Source organism: Mastigoproctus giganteus, chromosome 6, assembly GCF_048544385.1.
Source record: "Mastigoproctus giganteus isolate SK-2022 chromosome 6, ASM4854438v1, whole genome shotgun sequence".
Taxonomy (NCBI): domain Eukaryota; kingdom Metazoa; phylum Arthropoda; class Arachnida; order Uropygi; family Thelyphonidae; genus Mastigoproctus; species Mastigoproctus giganteus.
Window position 1 is genome coordinate 203,345,486 of NC_143580.1, and position 26,155 is coordinate 203,371,640.

General features: G+C 37.6%; 1 protein-coding gene across 1 annotated transcript in view; it reads left to right on the forward strand.

The window, feature by feature from the left end:
* The window catches only part of LOC150084891 (uncharacterized), a 129,427-nt gene that overhangs the window by 55,469 nt on the left and 47,803 nt on the right, over positions 1-26,155 (forward strand). Inside the window, exon 8 of the mRNA XM_090376383.1 lies at positions 21,784-21,829. Coding sequence (XP_090232509.1) covers positions 21,784-21,829 — 46 coding nt within the window. The remainder of the gene's footprint in view (positions 1-21,783; positions 21,830-26,155) is intronic.

The following is a 26,155-nucleotide window of genomic DNA, read 5'->3' on the forward strand; positions in this document are numbered from 1 at the left end:
CCCTATTCAGGAGACCCTAGTATCAAAACGGTTAGAGTTAGTGCTGTAAAAACCGGTGGGTATGTCATTTAGGGTATAGGCAAGCAGTTTGTGGAAGAAAAAAAAAAAAGTTCAAATTTATGCCACTAAGGGAAAACGGCACCACACATATGTAAAAGTTGTCATTTACTTTCAAGACACTGCTTACGCAAATGACATCCTGTTAGATAAAAACAGAAAGGCCAATGCCGCCGTCAATAACCATTATGGCTCTTACAAAAAAGGAACGTGCTCTTTTAGTAAAACTGTTCTACCAGAATAATAGTAGTGCTATGTGAATATTGGAAACTTAAAGGTTTGCATAAAGGACCTTTGACGTCAGTGAGGCTTCGAAAACTAATAAAGAAATTTGAAGTGATTGGGGTTAGGTATAATTCCAGGTAGGGGACGACCATGTATCGGAATGAAGGTAGTGGATGAAGTGGCAGTTGCAATGGCCTCCAGGTCAGAATGCGAAACGCTACCAGTCAGTAGTGCCACAGGTGTGTCAAGGGACTTGAACCTTTCTTTGGTCGTAAAGTGCTTCGAATAATTTTATGCTGGTTCCCATACAAGATTCATGTAGTGCAAGAACTAAAGTCTTACGATCAGCAACAATGAATAGACTTTGCCCTACGATTTCTGGCTCATATGTAATTTGACGGTACATGGGCTCGAATGATCTTGTGGTCTGATGAGGCACATTTCACTCTTCATGGGGCTGTAAGTGCAAAAAACTGACGAATATGGGGAACTTCTCGTCCATCTGCTGTGCATGAAAGACCTCTCAAAGTTCATACGTGGATTCGCAGCAGAGTTTATAATTGGACCATTTTTCTTTGAAGAGCCTACACCTCATGGCCCCATAAGGTGTGTGGTAACTAGTGCACGGTACTGCACTCTTCTAAGAGATCACATTATTCCCACTCTACAAGAAAGGCAATGCTTGGAGACCGTAGTGTTCATGTAAGACGGTGCCCCTCTCCACGTTGGTCGACAAGTGAAGGAACTGCTCTGTTCAACATTCAGAAATGATTGCATCGTTTTTAGAGACTTTCCTCATTTCTGGCCAAGCCTGATCAGCAGATCTCAGTCCCTGTGATTTCTGGCTATGGGGATACCTGAAAGACAGAGTTTACCATGGCGGCATACAGACACTTGTTGATTTGAAAGCAAGAATTAAATAGCATGTAGCCAACATCCCCGATGAGATGCTATGTGAAACTGTGTCACACATAGTCCTCCGTTTTCAGAATGTCATCTCAAGTGAAGGAAAAAACATAGAACAATATCTATAGATTTCTAAGTTCTGATATTAAAATCTAATCTTAAGTTAAGTATTCCATCTTATGTTTACAGTGCCAGTTTCTTCCCTAGTGGCAGAAATTTGAAATAATTTTCTTTCTTATGCAAATCACTTCCCCATACCCTAAATGATATTACCCACTGATTTTCACAGCTCTATCTCTACTGTTTTGACACTAGGGTCTCCTGAATAGGGAAACTTATTTTATAACCACCCAATATATACAGGGTATCTCAAAAATATTGGTACAAACGTTTAGGGGAGGTAGGTAACATCTAAAGGAATGTGAATCGCATAGGAACCCATAATCGGAACCGTCACAATAAGTCAGTAAGCGGCGCGGTAGGTGCTGCACGAAGAGCATGCATCGATATACGAACTGTGAGCTTTCAGACATGCACCTAGTGTATGGATTAGCAGAGGGCAATGGACGAGCTGCTCAACGAATTTATGGAGAACGCTTCCTAGACATACATGTACCGGACCACCATTTGTTTGCGCGTGTGCATCAAAATTTGTGCGATTATGGGTCATTTAGAAGTAACAGGAGTAGTGCTGGCAGACCACATTCAACGCAAACTCCCGCCATGGAAGAAAGTGTGTTGAATGCCGTCAAGAATAATCCTACTACCAGCCTACCAGCACACATGCCGTTGCCTCTGCCTTCGGAGTGTCTTGTTGCAGTGTACAGTGTGTCTGACACAACGATTCCTTACACCCATTTCATCTCCAAAGGGTTCAGTTACTGCTCCCCCAAGATCATCCTGCACGTGTGGCTTTTGCGCAGTGGTTTCTCCAAGAAAGTTCAAGACTTGAATTTTCCAGCCTATGTTTTGTTCACGGATGAGACTTATTTCGCTCGGAAAGGCTTATTCAATCAGCACACTGCTCATGTGTGGGCTCAAGACCACCCACACGGTGTGCGCCCCCATGCAGCACAACATCGCTTCGTAATAATGTGTGGGCAGGTATGGTCGGTGACTGCTTAGTCGGCCCATACCTGTTACCATCTGGCATGAACTCTGCTAAATATCGGATCTTTCTTGAACAAGTTCTACCAGGGTTACTTGACGATGTTCCAGCAAATGTGAGATGCAACATTTGGTTTCAACATGACGGGGTGCCTGCCCATTATGGAAGATGTGTTCGTGACCATTTGAACAGGCGTTTTGGGTGTCGATGGATTGGCCGTGGTGGGCCTGTTGCCTTGTCCCCACGCTCACCTGATTTATCGAGCCTTAATTTCTTTCTGTGGTGGGGCCCTCAAATCTATCGTGTATGAATTGCCTGTGGAGATGGAAATGGATCTCGTGGTGAGACTTGTCTGCGCTGCTGCTACTTTCAAAGAAAGTCCATGTGTGTTCGACCGTGTCTCCAATCCATGCTGCGTCGGTGTCGCGCATGCATCGCATCTCATGGTGGAACCTTCGAGCATCTGTTGTGCATCACGTGCATCGATCTCATACTCCATTGTTAATATTATGTCAAATAAATGTTTCCCACTAATTACCGTCTTGTGTCATTTCTGCTTCTAGTGCCTCTGCTACAATTTTCCATGACGTCTCCGGTTATGGGTTCCTATGTGATTCACATTCCTTTAAATTTTACCTACCTGCCCTAAACGTTTGTACCAATATTTTTGAGACACCCTGAGTGAGTGAGACCACTATATAACACGGTACGTCTACAACATGGTTTCGCTCTAACATGATTGATAAATTGCGGAAATCCTCGCACAACACAGTACTTATATAACACAGTTAGAGAATTGTGGCAAACCTTGCATAACATCGTGATTTTGTGTGGGGAAAACACTGTTATTACGTTGGATGTAATTTTTCAACATTTCCATTCGTTTTTGTGAATCCTCTCTGTTGACTCACTAGTTGTTATGCAAAAAAATTACTGGGAAATCCCTGTATTTTATTTTGTTGGGAAATCCGTGTTAGGTCCTGTGCTATTGAACTTGTGCTTGTTTGCCTTCGAAGCATGCAGTTCGTGACTTTTAAGGCTTTTGTAAGGTTATTTTGGTTTTTATTTGATTTTTCCGAGTATGTATTACTAAACTTTGTTGTTAAGAACCGTATTGGAATAATTTCTTTGTTGTGAATTAAATTCCAACTCTAAATTTTTACTTTCTAAGGAAAGTAAAAAAGTGCCGCTCAAAAGAAACTTTATTTCTCTAGAATCAAAGATACAAATTTTGTATTGTCTTAAAAAGGGGGAAAGGTATCATACGTTGAAAAAATTTAAATTTAAATGAGGTAACAATTAAGACCATAAAGAAAGATGAGGATCTTGCAGGATCTTTCATTTCCGCAAATATGACAGCTCGTCCCCGAACTCCAATAATTCAGAAAATGGAAAAAGCACTCAGTATTTGGATTGATGATTGCAGTAATAAATGGATCCCATTACGGCAATATAATTAAACAAAAGGCACTAAAAATTTATAACCATTTAAACAAAAATGGAGGATCTTCTGTTATCCCGGAGTTTGTTGCCAGGAAAGGTTGGTTTGAGCAATTTCAAAACCGCTTCTCATTACATAGTATAAGAATTCAAGGGGAAAGTGCAATGGCTGATAATGAAGCTGCCAAAAAGTATGCAGAGGAATTTCAAAAAATTACTGAAGAGCACAGATATACACCACATCAAGTTTTCAATGCCGATGAGATAGGTTTTTGTTGGACAAAAGAACGTTTATTTCAAAAAAAGAGAAACTGCACCAGGTTTTAAGGCATCAAAAGATCATGTAATGTTACTTATGTGCTGTAATGCATCAGGAGATTGCATAATAAAACCTATGCTAGTTTGTAGATTCTCTACACCTCGTGCAATGAAAGGTGTAAATAAAAACTGGTATACTGGAAAGCAAATAAAAAAGTTTAAACTTAAAAATTTATGAAGATCTCTCAAGCAAAAGAAAAAAAAAACCTAGATTACTAATTTCTCTTTAAAGAGAGCAGAAGGTACACAAAATCTAGATGCTGCAGAAGAAAATTTAGGTGAAGATATTCTCTGACATATGTATCACAGATTGTAAGACGTTTGTTAAATTATTACTATTTTTAAAAAAACTTAAGTTTCTGATAGTTATAAAAAAAATGGTATATTTTTGTTAGATTTTGGCATGTAACCCCCCCTCCCTTTTGTACTGGTTTTTAGTCCCATATAACACGGCTTTGCACTACGCAAAGCCGTGTAGCAGCGGCATGTTCGAGAGGCAACCAGAGAAAGTAATACTCTTGATCTGATTATCAGCAGTGATCATTCATGTATTAGGAATTTGCAGATTAAAGAACCACTAGGTGGCAGTGATCACAGTGTACTGATGTGGGATTTACTTAAAGATTTAATTACCATCAGGGGTAAAGGAAAGGGTTTTTGCTTCCATAAAGGCGAGTACAGTGGTCTCCGACAGTTTTTAAATTCTGTACAGGGAATCAACTGATGATGTTACCAACAGTAAATTCTAAGTGGGAAGCATTCAAGGAATTAATCGTGGATGCTACTAAAAGTTTAATACCTATTAAGAAATATTGTTCAAGGTTTAGGCCTAAATGGTTGTCAAATGAACTAATGAGACTCGTAACAGAGAAAAAAAATGCATGGGATGCATACAAATTAACACGTGACACAGAAGCCTATGATAGCTACAAGTTGATCTGTAACCAAGTTACAAAGGAGGTTAGGCAGGCGAAGGCAGATTACGAGAAATCCTTGGCAAAAGATGCTAAGAAAAACAGCAAGGATTTCTTTACTTATATAAACTCTAAAAGGAAGGGGATGAATCTGATTGGTCCACTTGACATCGATGGTTCGACTGTTGATGACCCTGCTCAGATAGCAAACAAACTGAATGAGTATTTTGCATCTACATTCACACGTGAGGAATTATTAAGGTTTGAAAATGGCAGAAGGTTACCAAATTGTAGCAGGATACTTAATGATTTTGTAATAACTGAGAGCAAAGTGGAAGAGAAACTGTTGAAGTTAAACGTAAGAAAAGCACCTAGGGTGGATGGGATCTATCCAGTTACATTAAAGGAGGCGGCAAATCAACTAAGCAAACCCTTAGCCATAATTATGAGAGCATCCTTGGACTCAGGGGAGGTTCCCACGGACTGGAGATGTGCAAATGTATCCCCAATTCAGAAAGGGGGATCGAAGGGTGACACGAGTAATTCAGACCAGTTAGTTTAACTTCTGTTCCGGGTAAAATAATGGAGTCGCTGGTTAAAGATACATTGCAGGATCATCTAGACAAGACTGCAGCAATAATTCAGACACAGCATGGGTTTGTTAAGGGAAAGTCTTGTCTGACAAATTTGATAGGATATTATGATGTGGTTACAAAGGAACTGGATGCAAAAAATAATTTTAATATCATATATTTGGATTTCAGGAAAGATTTTGACACTGTTGCGCATGGAAGACTATTGTACAAATTGGAGCAGAATGGTATTAAGGGTAAGTTGCTACAATGGATAAAAGGATGGTTAAGTGCGAGAAGACAGAGGGTGGTAATCAATGGGTGCTGCTCTTCTTGGACTAATGTTATTAGTGGAGTCCCACAGGGTTCGGTGTCGGGTCCACTGTTGTTTTGTATATTTATCAATGATACTGATGAAGGTATATCAGGCTTAGTGTCGAAGTTTGCAGATGATACAAAGGTTGGCAGGGTTGTTAATGACAGTAATGGCAGTGTGCTACTGCAACAGGATCTAGATAATTTGGGCAGATGGGCTAAGAAGTGCCAACTGAAGTTTAACCTTGACAAATGCAAAGTACTGCATATGGGTAGAAGTAACCCCAGAGAAACGTACCAACCGTGTGGTACTACACTTAAGGTGGTAGAAAATGAAAAAGACCTGGGAGTAATTGTGCAGGCAGTATGAAGTTTTCTGAGCAATGCAGACAGGCTGCCAGGGCAGGTCATGGGGTTTTGTCAATGATATATAGGAATTTTGCTAGCAGGGAAAAGGAGGTGATTATCCCTCTGTATAAGGCAATGGTCAGGCTACGCCTTGAGTACTGCGTACAGGTCTGGAGGCCTCATTTTAGGAAGGATGTAGATTTACTTGAGCGTGTACAGAGAAGGGCAACAAGATTGGTGAGGGGAATGAAGGGATCCTCTTATCAAGAGAGTCTTAAGTTCTGCAAATTGCAGTGGCTGGAGACTTGGCACCTGCGTGGTGATCTGATTGAGGTGTATAAGGCCTTGAATGGGTTGAGCACGCTGAATTCTGATGGGATCCTTCCACTTGTTCAGATTACGAACCTAAGGGGCCATAAATTCAAATTAAGAAAAGACAGATGTAGAATAGATGTGCGGAAATTTGCCTTTAGCCAGCAGGTGGTTAATTGCTGGAACAAACTTCCATCTGTTGTTGTGGAAGTTGATAGGGTGAATAAATTTAAGGAGGAACTGGACAGGCATTTGGAGGGAATGGTGTGTTTTTTTTTTTTTTGGCTGATGCTGCATAAGCTCATACATTTGCTTTCTTGCATCACATGCCACTACTACTACTACTACTACGCGAGATTTTATAGGAACCTAACTACTGTGTTATATGAGATTTACCTGTGTGTGTGTGTGTGTATACACCGATAAGCCAAAACATTGACCAGCGAGTCGTTATGCAAATCGAAGCAACTGCAGGTGAACTATTACACGTGCGCGGTTTGGGACACTATAAAAAAAACACCTGATGCTGAGCTCCGTTAATCAGTGTTACTCTTGATCTTCAGATTGGAAAGACAGCGGACTTGAGTGAGTTTGACAAAGGCCAAATTGTAATGGCCAGACGACTGGGTCAGAGAATATCCGGAATGGCATAGCTGGTGGGGTGCTCACGGTCAGCCATGGTTAGTACCTACTGAAAGTAGTCCAAGGAGGGGGGGAACCCATGAACCGCTGGCGAGGTGTTGGATGACCACGGCTCATCGATGCTCTAGGTGAGCAAAGGTTCTCCCGGATGGCACGTGGCAACAGAAGGGCAACTGTGGCACAACTCACCAGTAATTGTAATGCTGGTGATGGGAGTAATGTGTCACAACACACAGTACATCAAACCCTGCTGAAAATGGGTCTGCATAGCCGCAGGCCACTTGGACTGCCCATGCTAACCATGGTTCACCGGCAACAGCGCTTACAATGGGCACCCGAGCATTGAAACTGTACCTTTAGTGATTTGAAAAAGTCATCTGGTCCAATGAATCAGTGGATGGCCATGTGCGTCGTTTACCTGGGGAAGTGATGGCACCTGGATGCACTGTGGGACGAAAAGAAACCTGTGGCGACGGTGTCGTGCTTTGGGCGATGTTCTGCTGGGATACCCTGGGTCCAGTCATCTATGTACCGGGCACTCTGATGTCTACCACCTACCTAAACATCATTGCTGACCAGGTACACCCTTTCATGGCAACAGTCTTCCCCTCTGGAAGTGCCGTCTTTCAGCAGGATAATACGCCATGTCATACCACCCGGATTGTTTGAGACTGGTTCACAGAACATGAAGAAGACTTCCAGGTATTGCCCTGGCCTCCAAATTCCCCAGACACCAATCCCATCGGGCATCCGTGGTTTGTGTTGGAACAGCAACTCCGATCTGCGGCTTCTCGACCATGAACCTTACAGGAGTTAAAGGATCTGCTGGTTATGTGTTGATATCAGATACCACAAGACACATTTAGAAATCTTGTAGCATCCATACCTCACCAGGTACAAGCTGTTTTGGCTGCACGTGGAGGACCAACATCATATTAGGTAGGTGGTCATAATATTTTGGCTCATTGGTGTGTGTATATATATGTGTGTGTTGTGTCTGTGTATAGGAAAATAGATTAGATAAGTGGATTCAGTGGAAAAGTGTATGGGTAGGAGTACTGACCAATTATTTTTTTTTTAGACTATCCGTATATCACTACAACCTATTTTTATTAATTATATAACGTGTGTGTCTATGTGTAGAGATAAAAGTTGTTGAGAAAAGAAAAGAAAAGAAAAAGAAAAATGGTGGCAGACAAAATGGAAAGATGAGAGGAAGTAGTTTAACTACAAATTGAAAAAGTGAAAAGTGAGTTGTTGCATCTTTTCAAGTGTTAACCACCAGAATTGCACGAAAAAATGACAGTATAGTGTCGTCTGTTTCTAACATAAAGTACATGCCATGACAAGGAGAATTAAGGGAAAAAAGGAGGGAATAAATTTAGAGTAGTCCAAAGTAAAAATATAAGTAAAAAGATGGGTATAAGGGAGGATATATATAAAAAAGATGGCATATAATTTATGGTTGATGTTGATAGTAGAACAAAAAAATATATATAAAGACAGAAAATATATAGTAGACAGCTAAAGAACTAAATTAAAACAGAACTATTCAATGTATACATTGAATATCCTAGAAACCTGTCTGATCAACGATTGCCAGTATGGATTCCATCAGTGTCGATATACTGGTGATATTCTGCCTTATGTTACCGTAACCATTTATGGACAAATTCAGTGGAAAAGTTCGGTGAAACACAAGCAGTTGCTCTTGACATCTCAAAGGCGTTCGATCGTGTTTGGCATAAAGGTCTTCTAAACAAGCTTCCATCTTATGGTTTGCCAACTGTTTTTTTGTAATTGGTTATCCAGTCTTCTGTCTGATCGCTCACTGAGGGTGATGGTAGATGGTTCTCTGTCTTCTAACTTCTCCACTACTGCTGGTGTCCCCCAAGGTTCAGTTCTTTCCCCTACTTTTTTCCTTTCCTCTTGTATATTAATGACCTTCTTCCATTGACTGGAAATCCTATCCATAGTTTTGTCAATGATAGCACATTGCATTCTATTTTCCATTTTGAGAATCAATCAGCTTCAACTTCTCGAATATCCGTTACCAATTATTTAAATGCTGATCTCCAGGTAATTCTGCAGTGAGGCAAAGAAAACTTAGTTGATTTCAATCCTTCTAAAACTCAGTCTTGTCTTATATCTCGCAAAAACAATTCTTCTGCTCATATGCTTATCTTTGGTTACACTCAGATTTCTAGGCAAAATGATATATCTCTTTTGGGTATTACCCTGACTTCTAATCTCTCTTGGCACAAGCACATTACAAATATTGCTTCCTCTGCATCTAAAAAACTTGGTTTTCTCTTTCACTCTCTGCGTTACTTTTCTTCCAAACAGCTGTTCACTCTGTACAAATCGCAAATCTGCCCTACCATGAAATATTGTTCCCACATCTGGGGCAATGCCCCCAAAACCTCTCTCAGGCTTCTAGATTCTATTCAGAAGAGGGCAGTTAGGTTAATTAATGACTCCTCTCTAACAGAGTCTCTCCACTCGCAGTCTCATAGATATACTGTTTCTGCAGTATACCTTTTCTACAGATACTTCCATGGGCACTGTTCTTCTGAATTGGCTTCTATAATTCCCGCTCTCTCTTTCAAAACAGTCCAAACATGTGCCGCCACCAGCTAACATCCATTTACTGTCCAACTTCAAACTCACAGAACCAACTTTTCATATTCCTCGTTTATTCATTCAGCTGCCGTTTTCTGGAACAACCTTCCTTCATATGTATTTCTTGAAAATTACTGTCTACAGAAGTTCAAGTCTAAGGTCAACAAATATCTTTCATCTTCTCAACATCCAACCCAAGCACAGTACTAAGTACTATAGGTTCTAATACCTCTTGTGTTTGGGGTTTTCATAAAAAAAAAAAAAAAAAAAAAACTATTAATATAGGAATGAGCCCAGAGTTGGAAAAAAAAAAAGCATGTGGTAGATGTATGCAATACTAAAATAAAGGCTAATAAAAACTAAAGAAAAATTATGTAGAACACAATAGATAAATGTATAATATGGATAGTGAAATGGATAATGAAAACTAAAGAAAATATTGACGAAACAGTTATAGAAGAGAATTTACCTAATATGATTGAGACTAACCATAGAACAGGAATAGGAGTCAAAAGAACCATGTGGATGAAAGCATGCTATTTAAAGATGTTGATAGTAGTGACCTCAAGTGGTCAAAAGTGTGTGGGTGTGTACATTGAATAGAACAACAAGGAAGTGGGGAAAAAAAGGCAAAAAAATGGAAAAAAGAGGAAGTAGTCTAGTGCCGTCAAAGGCAGAAAATGCTAAACCTATGCAGAGCATGAACATTAAAGTGGGGGAAAAAAAAACGACAGAGATAGAGAGTGATAGAAGCAGGATAGAAGGTAACAAAAAAGTGAGTAAAAGTGAGAAAAAAAAATAATGTATTATAAGAGATAAATAATTACAAAATTGACAAAATAAAGGATGTTTACATCAGAAACATACACATGTTGCTCTTTTGTTTGCAGTCCTGGCCATTGACATCTGATGAGAGGCTGGTTTTGTAAGTTATGTGGCAACATCCTTATTTTGTCAATTTTGTAATTATTTATCTTTTATTGTACTTTTTTTTTCTCACTTTACGTTGTCTATCATTTTATCTCACTTACTTTTGATACCTTCTATCACTCTCTGTCTCCCTCATTTTTTTTTTTTTTTTTCCACTTTAACACACACACACTTTAACACCAAGGGTGTCAAGACTAATACTCAAGATTTCTAAGAGATACAAGCTAAAGATTATAATGATTTATGCACCAACATCGAGCCATGATGATGAAGAGGTTGAAGAAATGTACACTGAAATTGAGAGTCTTCTAGATGAGCAGAAAACCCACTACACTATTATTATGGGGGACTTCAATGCTAAGGTTGGAAGAAGGCAAAACAGCGCAGAAAGAGGAATTATAGGAAATTTTGGAATTGGTGAAAGAAATAAAAGAGGTGAAAGACTTGTGGAATTTGCAGAATCTCAAGGAATGTCAGTAATGAACACTTTTTTCAAGAAAAGGGTGAACAGAAAGTGGACATGGAAGAGTCCAAATGGATTAACAACTAATGAAATCGACTTCATCCTCACTAACAGAAGATATATTGTGACTGATGTTACCGTCCTGAATAAGGTAAATGTTGGAAGTGATCACAGAATGGTAAGATGTACACTTGATATAGATGTAGGAAAGGAAAGAAAAAACTGACTCGAGTAAATAATACAAAGGTCTTTGAGATAACAGAAGAGGAGAAAAAGCAGTATGTACTGGAACTTAAGAACAAGTTTGAGCTTCTGCAGACTGCTCAGGACCAAGATATCGACGAGGAATATTACAACTTTCTGAAAGTGATAAAGCCCAAGAAACCTATAGGGAAACAGAAATCCAAAGAAGAAAAAATTAGTCAAGAAACACTTGTCATGATGAACCAAAGACGACAAATGAAGAGCAAGAAAAACACTGACAGGGAGAAAATTGAGTATACTGAGTTATGCAAAGCCATTAGAAAGAGACTCAGAGAGGACATAAGAAGATTTAACACAAGAAAAGTAGAACAAGCATTAAGGGAAAACAAAGGATTTAAATCAGCAGCCATGAGCAGAAATACAGAAAGACAAATGATACTGAAACTGAAGAATAGCAATGGTGTACTTATAAACAGCAGAGAAGGCATAATTCAAATAGCAGAAGACTACTATAGAGAATTATACAAGGAGCGAGGGAATGATACCAGCAGTGGGGAAGATGGATTGCAAAGTAGCAACACATACGACATACCCGATATTCTTCCTGATGAGGTAGAACATGCATTGAAGAAAATGAAGAATCGGAAAGCCTCGGGGGAAGATGAAGTTACTGTAGAGTTGTTAAAATTGGGAGGAAGAGACATAACACAAATACCGGCAAGGCTCTTCACAAAGTGCATTAGAAAAGGTGCGATGCCTAAGCAGTGGAATAATGCAATCATAGTTTTGCTGCATAAGAAAGGAGATAAATCAGAAATTGGAAATTATAGACCAATTAGCTTGTTATCCCATATCTACAAGTTGTTCACAAGGGTTATTACTAACAGATTAGAAAGAATACTTGATGAGAATCAACCGAAAGAGCAAGCTGGCTTTAGGACAGGATTCTCAACTATGGATCACCTTCACGTAATATCACAGCTAATGGAGAAAGCAAATGAATATAAAACACCATTATGCCTGGCATTTGTGGATTATGAAAAGGCATTTGACTCCATACAGCATAAGGCAATGTTTCGGGCACTGGAAAGACAAGGCATAGATACTCCATATATTATGATTTTGAAGAAAATATATGAGAGTGCTCCATCCTTTATTAGACTAGACAAAGACAGTAGCAAATTTAAAATCGAGAAAGGAGTTCGACAAGGAGACACAATATCTCCGAAGCTGTTTACTGCTGCCCTTGAGGAAGCTTTCAGAAGATTAGACTGGTCGCAGAAAGGAGTCAATGTGAACGGAGAGTACCTAAACCATTTACGATTTGCAGATGACATTGTGGTCATAAGCCACGATCCCAAAGAATTAGAGGAAAATCTTAATCAGTTATGCACAGTTAGTAAGGATTTTGGACTAAAGATGAATATGGCTAAAACAAAAGTAATGATGAACAAGTATGCCACGGAAAGGGAAATAATGATTGAAGGAGCAGTAATTGAAAAGGTGGAGTCATATACTTATCTGGGACAAGTTATTAGCTGTAATAATGATAAATGGCTGGAAGTCAAGAGAAGAATAAATTTTGGATGGATAGCATTCAGGAAATATAGTCACATACTGAAGAGCAATATCCCAGTTTGTCTGAAACGTAAAATAATGAATCAATGTATACTCCCCACCATGACTTATGGAAGTGAAACTTGGGCACTCACCAAAAGAATGGAAGAGAAGCTAAGAAGTACACAGCGAAGAATGGAACGAATTATATTGGGAATCAGACTGTTAGATAAGAAGAGAAACACATGTATTAGGCAGCAAACTCAAGTAAAGGACATTCTTATCAAAACTAAAGAACTAAAATGGTCTTGGGCAGGACACATAGCTCGAAGACATGATGACAGATGGACTAAGAAAATAACAGAATGGTACCCAAGAGGAGCTAGAAGAAAACCTGGAAGACAAAGGCGGAGATGGATAGATGAAATTCATGAGTTTTTGGGTAGTAAATGGATGGCCAGTGCTCAAAACAGAAGGAACTGGAAAGTTGCTGGAGAGGCCTTCATCCTGCAGTGGATTTAAAATGGCTGATGATGAACACACACACACACACACACACACACACACACACACACACACACACACACACAGAGAGAGAGAGAGAGAGAGAGAGAGAGAGAGAGAGAGAGAGAGAGAGAGAGAGAGAGAGAGAGAGAGAGAGAGAGAGAGAGAGAGAGAGAGAGAGCGAGAGCAAAATCTTGTTAATTTGATGTACAAGTTTGAATATGTTGGTATTAATTAATCAAGAGGAAATTTTTTAGTCACCCTGATTAACCCTGTGCAGAATTGTAATTCTCTTTTAAAATAGACATTCATGAATATACAGTTAACAGGTCAATTTAGTCAGTATGAGAAACACAACAATTGTGTTTGTGAAGAAATTCAGTAAATACCTTCTTTGGGGGAAGCAGCCTTCCTGATGTTTGCTGCTTCCCGGTAACAAAGTTGCCAGAAGCAGCCAAACACAATAACACACATATGCTGCAGAAACACAGCACTACATTGATTTCTGGCAATTTTACAGTTATATACCATCAGAGAGTACCAGAAAAGAGTTGAACTAGCATTCAGGAGCTGCTCTACATAAGATGCAACAATATCTGGTTTCCCAACAATATTTGGTTTCATCAATCATCTTCTCTCTCTCTTTTCAACCCAAGCATTATACTAAAGTACTGTTGGTTCTAATTCCTTTTGAATATGGGATCACCATGAAAAAAAAAAGGGTTGGGATTACATGTACAATTTGCATGTATGACTGGTATACAATTCATACATGCAAATGGGTGGGATTTCTATCCCACCTTTCCTTCTTTGGATGATAGAATCTCATTTACCGGGTTAAAGAATTTGATTTACAGTGTTAATGAAGCTCTGGAGAAACAGTCTTTTGCCTTAAAAAATGGCTATTTTAACTTTAGAGTGGATTTAAAAGTTTTGTATCAATTAATATTAAGCTAGGTTACTGCTCAGTTGTATTGGATAAATGTATTGTTATTGTTCTGTTGGCTGTTTTCAAAACGTGTTTATACTCTTCTTTGTTCTCTAATCTGTGTGTAAATTGTTCATGTAGCTTTTATTAAATTTTTTATTTAAATTTTATAGTTGTTATTTAACTTCCCACAAATATTCATGATACTAATATTTATTACTTTAACTTGTGAACTCAAACAATCCTGCTTTGAAGCTTAATAATTGGAAAATACTGTTTCTTCTCAGTTAGTCTGGTAGAAATTTTGGTGAGTAAAACAGTTAAACCTCAAAAAAGTATCTTTATACAACCACATTTAGAAATTTTTCTTATAAATTTTTTTATGTCAGATCCACATTGATAAGAGCTGCCATAATATTTAGTTTTTAATAACTTATTTATCAGGGTATTAAAAATAAGGAGTGTGCAGATTATTCTAAAATAAATTATAGACTATAAAGTAGGAATTAAAAATAAGACTATAATAACTGTAGCATTTAAGTTTAGAAAGGGTTAAAAAAAAATGAAACAGATTTGTTATGCATAGTGTTTAAAAAAAAAAACAGACCTTGAATATTTATAGCTTAAAAGCATAAACCTTTGATATTTATAGCATATGATATACTTGGATTTCAGGAAAGCATTTGACACTGTTGCACATGGAAGACTACTGTACAAATTGGAGCAGTATGTATTAAGGGTAAGTTGCTACAATGGATAAAAGGGTGGTTGAGTGGGAGAAGACAGAGGGTGGTAATCAATGGGTGCTGCTCTTCGTGGACTAATTAGCATTAGCATTAGTAGAGGCATTTGATGCAAGAAAGCAAGCTTATGCAGCATCAGCCAAAAAAAAAAAAAAAAAAAACCCACTTCCACTTCACCCCTCTGTTCGTTCAAAATACCTGTCCAGCTGAGCCTTAAACTTATTTAGGCTATCAACCTCCACGACAAGGGATGGAAGTCTGTTCCACCAACCAACCACCCGCTGGCTAAAGGCAAATTTCCGCACGTCTATCCTACATCTGTCTTTCCTCAATTTGAATTTATGCCCTCTCAGGTGATTATTATGAGCTGGAGGAAGAATCCCATCAGCATTGAGCATGCTCAAACCATTCAAGGCTTTATACACCTCTATCAGATCACCTCACTGGTGCCTAGTCTCCAGACACTGTAATTTGCAAAACTTAAGCCTTACGAAGCAAAACTTCGTAAGAGCACCCCTTTGTCCCATTCACTAATCTTGTTGCCCTTCTCTGTACTCGTTCCAGCAGCTCTACATCCTTCTTGAAATGAGGCCTCCAGACCTGTATACAGTACTCTAGGTGTGGCCTGACCATTGCCTTATACAAGGGAATAATCACCTCCTTATCCCTGCTGGAAAAATTCCTGTATATCATTGACAATACTCCATGAGCTACTCTTGCAGCCCGTTTGCACTGTTCAGAGAACTTCATATCTGCCTGCACAACCACCCCCCAAGTCCCTTTCATTCTCTACCACTGTCAGTGTAGTACCACAGAGTTGATACGTTGCTCTGGGGTTGCTGTTTCCCATGTGTAGTACTTTACATTTGTCAATGTTAAACTTCATTTGCCACCTCTCAGCCCATCTGCTCAACCTTTCCAGATCCTGTTGCAGCAGCATAGTGTCAGTAGTGTCCTTGACAACCCTGCCAACCTTTGTATCGTCTGCAAACTTGGACATTAAGCTTGATATACCATCATCAATATCATTAATGTTATTAGTGGAGTCCCACAGGGTTTGGTGTTGGGTCACTGTTGTTTTGTATATTTATCAATGATATTGATTAAGGTATATCAGGTTTATTGTTGAAGTTTTGCAGATGATACAAAGGTTAGCAGGGTTGTTAATGACAGTAATGGCAGTGTGCCACTTCAACTGGATCTAGAAAATTTGGGCAGATGGGCTGAGAAGTTGCAACTGAAGTTTAACATTGACAAATGCAAAGTACTGCTTATGGGTAGAAGTAACTCCAGAGAAACATACCAACTGTGTGGTACTACACTTAGGGTGATAGAAAATGAAAAAGACCTGGGAGTAATTGTGCAGTCAGATATGAAATTTTTCTGAGCAGTGCAGACAGGCTGCCAGAGCAGATCATGGGGTATTGTTAATGATATATAGGAATTTTGCTAGTAGGGAAAAGGAGGTGATTATCGCCTTGTATAAGAAAATGGTCAGGCCACGCCTTGAGTACTGCATACAGGTCTGGGGGCCTCATTTTAGGAAGGATGTAGAGTTGCTTGAGCAAGTACAGAGAAGGGCAACAAGATTGGTGAAGGGAATGAAAGGGTGGTCTTACCAAGAAATGCTTAAGTTCTATAAATTGCAGCATCTGGAGACTTGGCACCTGCCAGGTGATCTGATAGCTGTACAATGTCTTGAATGAGTTGAACAGGCATCGGTTCTGATGGGATTCTTCCTCTTGCTCAGATTGCAAACCTGAGGGGGCATAAATTCAAATTGAGGAAAGACAGTTATAGAGGGCAGAAATTTGCCTTTAGCCAGCGGGTAGTTGATTGCTGGAATAAACTTCCATCTGTTTGTAAGTTGATAGCTTAAATAAATTCAAGGAGGAACTTGACAAGTGTTTAGAGGAAATGAATGTGTGAAATTTTTTTTTTTTTTTTTTTTCTTTCTTGTCTGATGCTACATAAGCTTACTGTCTTGCATTACATGCCTCTACAACAACTACTACTATATCCACTCAATTCAGGACTAAGAGTGGTATAACCAAGTAGAGCTAAACATTGAGATTTAGATCTCTACAAGGCTGAGTGGAACATGGCACAAAAGGTCACAGCTTGAACTCTCTGTGAGCATTTCGGAACAGTTTCCAGAATATTCTGTTTGTGATTGCCAAATTTTACAAGATCTGCATAGTGATTGAGATCATTTATGATGTATTTTCGTTGTGAGAAAACCATGGTGTGGTCTGATAGTATTGATGTGGCTGTATTACAGAAAATCACTAGTGGACATGCAGTTTGGTGGGGGGGGGGGTAGCTGTAGTGTTGTGCAACCATTTGTGATTAATGATTGAGTTCATGGTGGTCTGCAACTCTTAGGATGTGCTTTCTTGTAAGGGCAGTCAGTGGCAAATTTTATGAGATTAGCATTGATTTCCTGTACAGTCGGTCCTCGTATAACACGTGTTTACATTACACGAATTCGATCATACACGATTTATAAATAGGGGAACGTTATCTTATATAACACGAACCAAATTCGCTTATGCACGATTCGCCTTTGTGTTTACAAGAAATGGCAGTCGAACGCGGAATCACCCCAACCGAACGCAACACGATAGGAATGAAGAAGATTCTGAAAATGTATTTATGTGTTTTATATCAGTGAAGGGAAAACACATTTCACCATAATAACGTAAAAACCAACACAATTCTAGCTATCGGTATAATCGCAAATGCAATTAGATGGAGTTTACTACCAGTTTATAACAGATTCCACTAGCAGAAACAAAACTGGAAATTGTTTTTATTGTTTTATGGTAGTAACCCCCAGAAATGTGCTTTAGTAAAATGTGGGGTGTTAATAGTGTATCTCGGCCTTTACGGTGTTGTTTATTCAGTTGCTACCCACGCGCAGCTTTGTTTATGTGTATCAAGCGTGCCTCCTCATTTTGTAATTGTGCTTTATTCCCTAAAAATTAGTAAAATACTTAAAAGGCGTGAAAAGGAAGCGTCCTGGTAAAGACACTGCAGATTTAGAGAAAAAAAAAAAAAAAAGCAATATCGATAAACAAAGGCGGACTGAGTCAAAAATTCTTACCCGGGAAAATTTATAGTGGCCTTATACTACGGTTTATGGCCAAAATCACACCGGCCTCTGGCCCACCGGGATTTCCCGGGTAAGGCTTATATCCAGTCCGCCTCTGTCGATAGAGAAAAAAAAAAATATGAAATTGTGAAACGCTTTGAGTGAAATGAAAGACCGTGTGATATTGCACATGCTGCAGACCTAAATGAGGCAACGCTGAGAATTACAAAGAATGCGGAACAAATAAAAACAACTTTCATAGCGGGAACAACTCAAAGTGTAATTAAAATCCATTAGATTAAGACACAAGAATTGGAAGGGATGGAACGGCTGTCATCTGTTTGGATAGAAAATCAAACAAAAAACAAGTTTGCTTACGATAGAAGCGAAAGCATTAGCAATATGTAATAGTCGTAATAAAATACGTAAGTATTTTATTACGACTTACGTATTATAATTTATACTTACGTATTATAAAATACGTAAGTATTTTATTACGACTATTTTATTTAAAATAATTTTTTTACGAATAAAATACGTATTTTATTCGTAAAAAATACTTTTTTAGTATTAAAAAATACTAAAAATACTTTATTATAATATAATAAAAATATTTATTTTTTATTATTTATTATATTATAATAAAAAATATATTATATTTTTTATTACGTATTTTACCCAATTATTTATTGTGTTTGGTAATGTTTTGGTTCCAAATGTGTGTTCAATCTTGGGTAGTCGGCACCTAACCCCACTTTTCCCATAGGGTCTGTTGTTTATATTGCACGATTTTGCATTGCACGAGAGTTTCTAGGAACACAACTATCGTGCTATACGAGGACAGACTGTACTCATTTGTGCATCTTTTGAGAGGGAAAACAATCAGATAGGTGGGGCATGGGTGGTGTCTAGGGTAAGGGCTGTGACAATGGTATGGAGCTAGGGTGGAATCCTATAGTTGTGTATATGTTTATGCCTAATTGAGGAGCCAGAACTCAATGCAAAAATCTGATTGATGGTAGCTGGTGCTGTTAGTGCCTAGATCTGTGTACTAAAGTGCTGGGTGGGGATATATGTGACTTAAAAATTTTTCAGTGTGCTAGTTAGAATGTCAGTTTGCTATAAAATAAAACCCCTTAGTGAATAAGTTTGGCTAGAGTGAGGGCTTTTATATTTTAACATATTCATATATTTTTATATTCATTCAATACTTTTGTGATTTATGCAAGTTTTTTTTATTGGATTTTATTCCTTATAGACCTCCAACAACTGGGTAGATGCCAGCCTGCAATTTATGTCATGTCTCATACTCTTCTTGCGCTTATGATCGTGGTAGCATTTGCTATTTATTAAATCACAGTGCCTACCCGTGCTTATTGCACTTTGTGCTGTGTATTGTGGTAAGGTTTTTTTGTTACTGAATTTGACCTGCACAGGATTCATCTCTCTCTTTTGTCTTACTGGTACAGTATAATATTCAGTAACAATAGTGGATTTGTATTTCAGTGACAGGTGACATGACAAGGTTGTTTGCCTGCATATGTATGTGTATATTCAAAAAATTGCATGTTATTAAGTGCCATGTTTTTGACAGCTAACTGATGCGAAATTTCCCTAGCTGTGTGGCTACCCCATTGTACGAAATTAAATAAATTTTCTTGCTCCTGTTCTGTTTATTTTTATAGTTTTTATGAAAAAAGTATGAAATCATATCACTCTTATTTTTTTACTGCTTCTGCTTAATTTTATTGTTTTTGTGTTATTATTGTTTTACATAATAATATGGTGGTAATACAGTGGATTCCGGTTATTTGGGCCACCGGTTAATTGGGACAGCCGTTTATTTGGGGCAAATCTTAAAAAACAGAACCCAGTCGAGAAAATAGCCAGGGTTTACTTCGCTTAATTGGGACAACATGCCATTTAATCGGGGCAGGAGACCGCAGCACTGGAGATTACCCTACGATTGTCTCCAGCCATACCACGTGGTGCGGTCCAATTCCGGGAGGTCACAACCATAAAACAATTAGCAGTCACCTGTTTATTGGGCTTTTCTGTTAGTGCAATCTATCATAAACGGATAGTAAACTTGATCTTATTAAATTTGCGATAATACCGACAGCTGGAATTCTGTGGGTTATTATGGTGAAATGTGTTTACACTTCCATGAAATCTTCAATCATAAAAAAAAATAATTTTCAGCTCTTCATTCTTATTTTTAAAGCTTCGTAATTTGCCTCCATTCTCACTTGCGCGTATCGAGTTACTTGCAATTTGTGTTTGCCATGTTCTTTGTAATTGTTTGCTTATCTGTTTACTGTTTTAAATTTTAACCCCCACCCACAAATAAATGTCAGTGGACAGAAAATGTCAACTAGTTAGCATGTACATATAATAAATAAATAAATTTTCTGTTTATACTCCGGGACGACCAAACGGTCAGAGGAGTTCACAAGATATACAGAATACAAGAAACAGCACCGTATTCAGCAGTCACGGGCTTGAACCCCGGTCACTCAAGGCACGTGTACTTATGCACCCGCGCGCCTGACCACTAGGCTACGGCGGCCTAAACAGTGAAATTATCGCCCCACCCCCTTGTTATGTACCAAGGCCAATATTGATTAAATAATAAATATTCTTGTTTATACTCCGGCACGACCACCAGGTCAGTGGAGTTCACAATAAATCATCAATACAAATGATAATCGTATTTAGTAATCACGGGCTTGAACCCCGGTGCATTCAAAGAGCGCGTGCTACTGCACTCACGCCCCTGACCACTCGGCTACGTCAGGCATATTACAGTACGTATTAATTATTACGATTATCATGTATCATTTAATTTTTTTTAATTGGTAAGGTAATAAAGGGTAAATTTGCGCTTAATATCTTTACTTTTATAGCCTGTGGATAATATTCGTCCTATTTTCACTAATTAGAATCACTGTTTAATAGAATTAAAATTCAATTCACAAACGAGATCACAATGACCGGCGTTTACTACACATTGTGTAGTGAATGGTACTTTACTATGGTGAACGTAACATGATTTTGATTGTACAGTGAAACAATTGTAAAGTGGGGGTACATTGCATTTTTAACTATTTAGGTGAAACTTTGGATAATTGGGGCAGCCCCTTAATCGGGCCAAAATGCACTAGTCCCGATGTATCCCAAATAACCAGAATCGACTGTATTTCTTTTTGCAATAACATGATGGGAAGGTAATTTGATTTATATGGCCCATAGTCAATGGTATAATCAAGTGGAGAACTAGAAATTTTAATAAGATTGGTTTAATAAAATTAAAATAGGGAAATTAGTAATTTTTCATATCTGAGTTAATGCGAGCAATAATTCCTGGTGTGTTGGGGCAATCTGACCTTTGCTGACCCCTAAACATGCTTGTAGTGGATGGTTGTGTCTGGTATGGACTTCTTTATTTTCTGTTATTGAGTATCTATGACTTCAATTAAAATTCACAAAAATGAGTAATGTGCTTTTGATCCATTAAGCTTTGTTATTTTATTGCTCATTCTTGGAATTTTTAATTCTGTGATCTTTTCAACTCATTGTAGGACAGGAAGGAATTCTGACTCTAGTGAGGATGAGGCTGAAGATGGGGTGAGTGCAAGCAAAAATAATTTAAAATGTATTAAAATTTTAATTTTATTTCAGAATAGTATCTCTCTTTCTCTCTCTCTCTTGAATTGTATATGAGGCGCCTCCGTAGCCAGGTGGGAAGGAGCAGCAGTGCATAGCACATGCTTCTTGATTAGACCGGGGTTCGAGCCCGTCACCACCAAATACGGAGGATGCGGAAAGGTCAGGGAATGACCACCGCATATCCCCGGAGCAATATGGCCTTAGTTGCTAATGCTCCTAAAAACCAAATAACAAACAAAACTAACAAACGAATTGTATATGATTAAAAGTGGTAATCCTCAGTGAGTGAGCTTTCATCAAATGTTGTATATAATCATTACATTAGTACATTGAGTACAGAATAAATCAGTGGAAGGTAGAAATATTTCCAGACAAGAGACATTGACAAAGATGTTAAGTTTTTTATGTAAACTGTATTTTTCTTTATGAAAGAAAATAAGGAATGCATATTGTAGTGTATATACAATTTATAATAATTACATTTATTGACACTGATTTTTTTTTATATATGTATAGAGCTGACACAATATAATAGCGTAGCTTAATTTAATTTATTATGATACTCACCTTTTTATAATCTGCATTGATGTTGGAATAAAATGGATGATAATTTTAAATTTAAGTTAGCGTGAATAAGTTAGGATTTAAAAGCAGAATTAAAATGTGCGCAAGGAAGGAAAAGTGCACGTCTTTGTCCTTGGTTGTCAATGTTGAAATTTGAAACGATTTAAGTTATATGGTTGGAAACAGAAGGCCAATAGCCATAACAAGTGGCTTTCGTTTTACACATCTTCAGTTGGCAATGGTAGAATGACAGTAAACGCGTGTATTTAAGAAGACTAAGTTCCCGTGATGCTCCTGGATACATGTGGGAATCTCAGGTGCATGAGATTCCAGACCGGTGCTATGTTATAGGGTAGTTTGGAATTTAATACTTGGAGAGTGGAATGCCAGCGAAACCATTCTATAACTAGGGCTTCTTATTAGAAAATTTTAAAACTGGATTTTAATTTGATAATAGGAATGGCTGAATCTACTAAGGGGGTGTGGTTGTGGGATTGAACATGTGTTGCTAATTCGGTATTGGACTGTCCCGCCCTAAAGCTATTGTAGTGGTAGTACGCACGTGTGTTTGATGTTTTGGTAGAACCGTATTTTGTGGTGGTGCTACCAATGTAGCAAGCGTTACAGTTATCTTGACATTTTATTAAGTAGATGATATTATTCATGTCACTAATGTGGTAATTTTGTGTATCTTTATATGAGTTGAATAATGAATCTAGTTTATTATAAGATGAGAATGTAAGGGTGATATCGGTACCTTTGAATATTGTTTCGGATACCAATCTGTTGAAGGGTGTATAAATTAATTTCATTGTTGGATCTTAATTTCCTTAAAATAATGTCAAGCTTATTTTTATGTTTGGAAATAGTATATGTGTTATCCAGTTTGTATGTATCTGAATCAGAGAGTATAGATTCCATTTTTTCTATATATGTGCTTTTGTTTATAATTACTATGGAATCAGCTTTGTCAGCTTTCTGGACTATAATATTTGGATTGTTACGTATTTTTTGTAAGTTCAAGAAAGTAGAAGTGCACTTCCTTGTAGAAGTTCAATGTGCACAAGGAAGTAGAAGTGCACGTCTTCGTCCTTGGTTGTCAATGTTGAAATTTGAAACAATTGAAGTTATATGGTTGGAAACAGAAGGCCAATTGCCATAACAAGTGGCTTTCGTTCAGTTGGCACTTCTACTTCCTTGCGCACATTTTAATTCTGTTTTTAAATCCTAACTTATTCATGCTAACTTAAATTTAAAATTATCATCCATTTTATTCCAACATCAATGCAGATTATAAAAAGGTGAGTATCATAATAAATTAAATTAAGCTACGCTATTATATTGTGTCAGTTATAAATGGTACTTTAAGAGATCTACAATTTTCGAATGTATAGAGCTGTTAATCTACAAAGAAGTAATGCACTGATACAATTCTTATTTTTTAACTTAAATTCAGATATCACAGCCTTCCACCCTAAATTACACAATTACTGTTTGTAATTATTTTGTGACCGTGCAACAGCAAGATTACAATCATTTAGGAAATGAGGGGGGGGGGAAATCTATGAAATGTATGATTTATAGACTAAATTGTGTAGTGTGCCATTCATGGATGTTATAAGGAGGAATATTTTTGAACCTTTTTTATTTCAATGTTGGCATTTTTAAATCACCTGAATTTTGAATGAATGAAGTTTTCAGGCACATTTATATATACATAAAGCACTTGTTGTCTTCATTGTGTCTGTCTATAAGTCTGTCCACAGGTGGCCAGTTGGACCGAGTTTCATGAAATTTTATATTTGACTTTCAGAATTGTTGAGCCATCCAAAATTTTCATTAAAATCAGACAAATAGAAATCTTGATATTATATCTTTTATTTATTTTTTTATTTTTTTCATAAGTATCACATAGGTTATCTATATACTGTATATTGTAGCTGAAGCACTGGACATTTTTTGTTGCCCTATGCTTATTGGAAGTGGGAATAATATGGAAGATGTGTAGAAAAGAAGAGTTCTTAATTTAAGCACTGCACACATGAAAGTAGTCGCTTTTTTGAATACCTTTTTTGTTATCAGTTTACTAAATATAGGAATGATGAATTGTGATATTTTATTATATTAATCATACAAAAATGTGAAATGAGTGTTGTATTTCAATTCTTATTATAATCCAGTAGAAATGAGTGAAGCATATTAGAAAAATGTTGACTGCATACCTTGTTCCTCTTTTCTGCGCCTGTTCCAAGACTTGCATTCTTCTTAAAATGAGGCTTTCATACTTTTATGCAGTATACAAGGTGGGGCCTAATCATTGCATTATACAGTGGAATAATCACCTCCTTGTCCTTGCTGGCAAATTTCCTGTATTTCTTTTACAGAACCCTATGAACTGTCTTAGCAACCTTGTCTGCAAGAGAATTAAAAAGATCTTTCCATTTTCCACTGCCTTGAGTGTGATAATCACCCAACTGGTATGTTATCCCTGGATTACTACTGCCCATATGCCGCACTTTGCATTTATTAGCATTAATCTCAGTTGTCACTTCCCAGCTGATCTGCTTAATTTCTCTAGGTCTTGTGGATTTGGTCATTAAACTTTATGTGCCTTCATCAATGCTGTTAATAAATATTGAAAGCAATAAGGCATCTAGCAGTGAACCTTAGGGACCCTACTAATAACATTAGCCTAAGAAGAGCAGTGTTGTATATAACCACTATCTTCTGACACTGAACTTGGTATCGCTCCTGACTTTCTCCTAATGTCACAGTGCTTCAATTTGTACAGCGGTCTTTTAATGTTGAACTGTATAAAAAGCTTTACTGAAATCTAAATATGATGTCAAAATTATTTTTTCCATCTGTTTCCTTTGTTGTACACCGTTAGTAGCTAAGAAGATTGGTCAGAGAAGATCTTCCCGTAAAAAACTATGCTGTCATTGTTATATAACTGCATACCTGTCGAGGTGATCCTGTTTTACTTCTTTGACGATTGACTCCATTATTTTCCCTGGAACAGAAGTCAAGCTTACAGCTCTGTAAAATTACTCACTTTATCATTTGATTTCCCTTTGTGAATAGGGGAGGTATTTTCATATCTTAAATCCATAGGGACCTGCCCTGAACCCAAAGTCCCTTATGTAATTATGGCTAAAGGTTTACTTATCTGCTTTTCTGTTGCTTTTAATATAATTAGATAGATTCTGTCAACCCCAGGTGCTTAAACACAAAATCATTTAGCTTCCAGTCATAATTCGATTCAGTCTAATATGGAATTTTCCATGCAGTGTAAACATGGGGGTAGGAAGGCACATAGTATCCTGTCCATGATTTATTAATCCTGGGATTGAGGCTGTGCTGTGTAGCTGTGTATTTCTTAAGCTCTTTATAGCAGGTTAGTTTTTGAAATAATTTTAGTTTTTTTTTATTTAATACACTAAGCTGTAGTTAATATATAGTTTGAATTCTTGTAGTCATGTGGGTTAGTTTATTTTTGTATTTAGCTGTGTATTTTGAAAGCTGCAGCTTAATATTCAGATAGCCTTTGTTATTAATATTTTGGCAGGAACTTCATAACTTTATTTCAGTAGCTTAAATTTAACTTTACTTGTGATTGACTTTTCATCAGTAGTTTAATTTCTGTAATATATTTTAAATTTAAATTTTTATAAAGTATTTGGAAAGACACAGCTTAATATTTAGATAGCATAGTCTTTG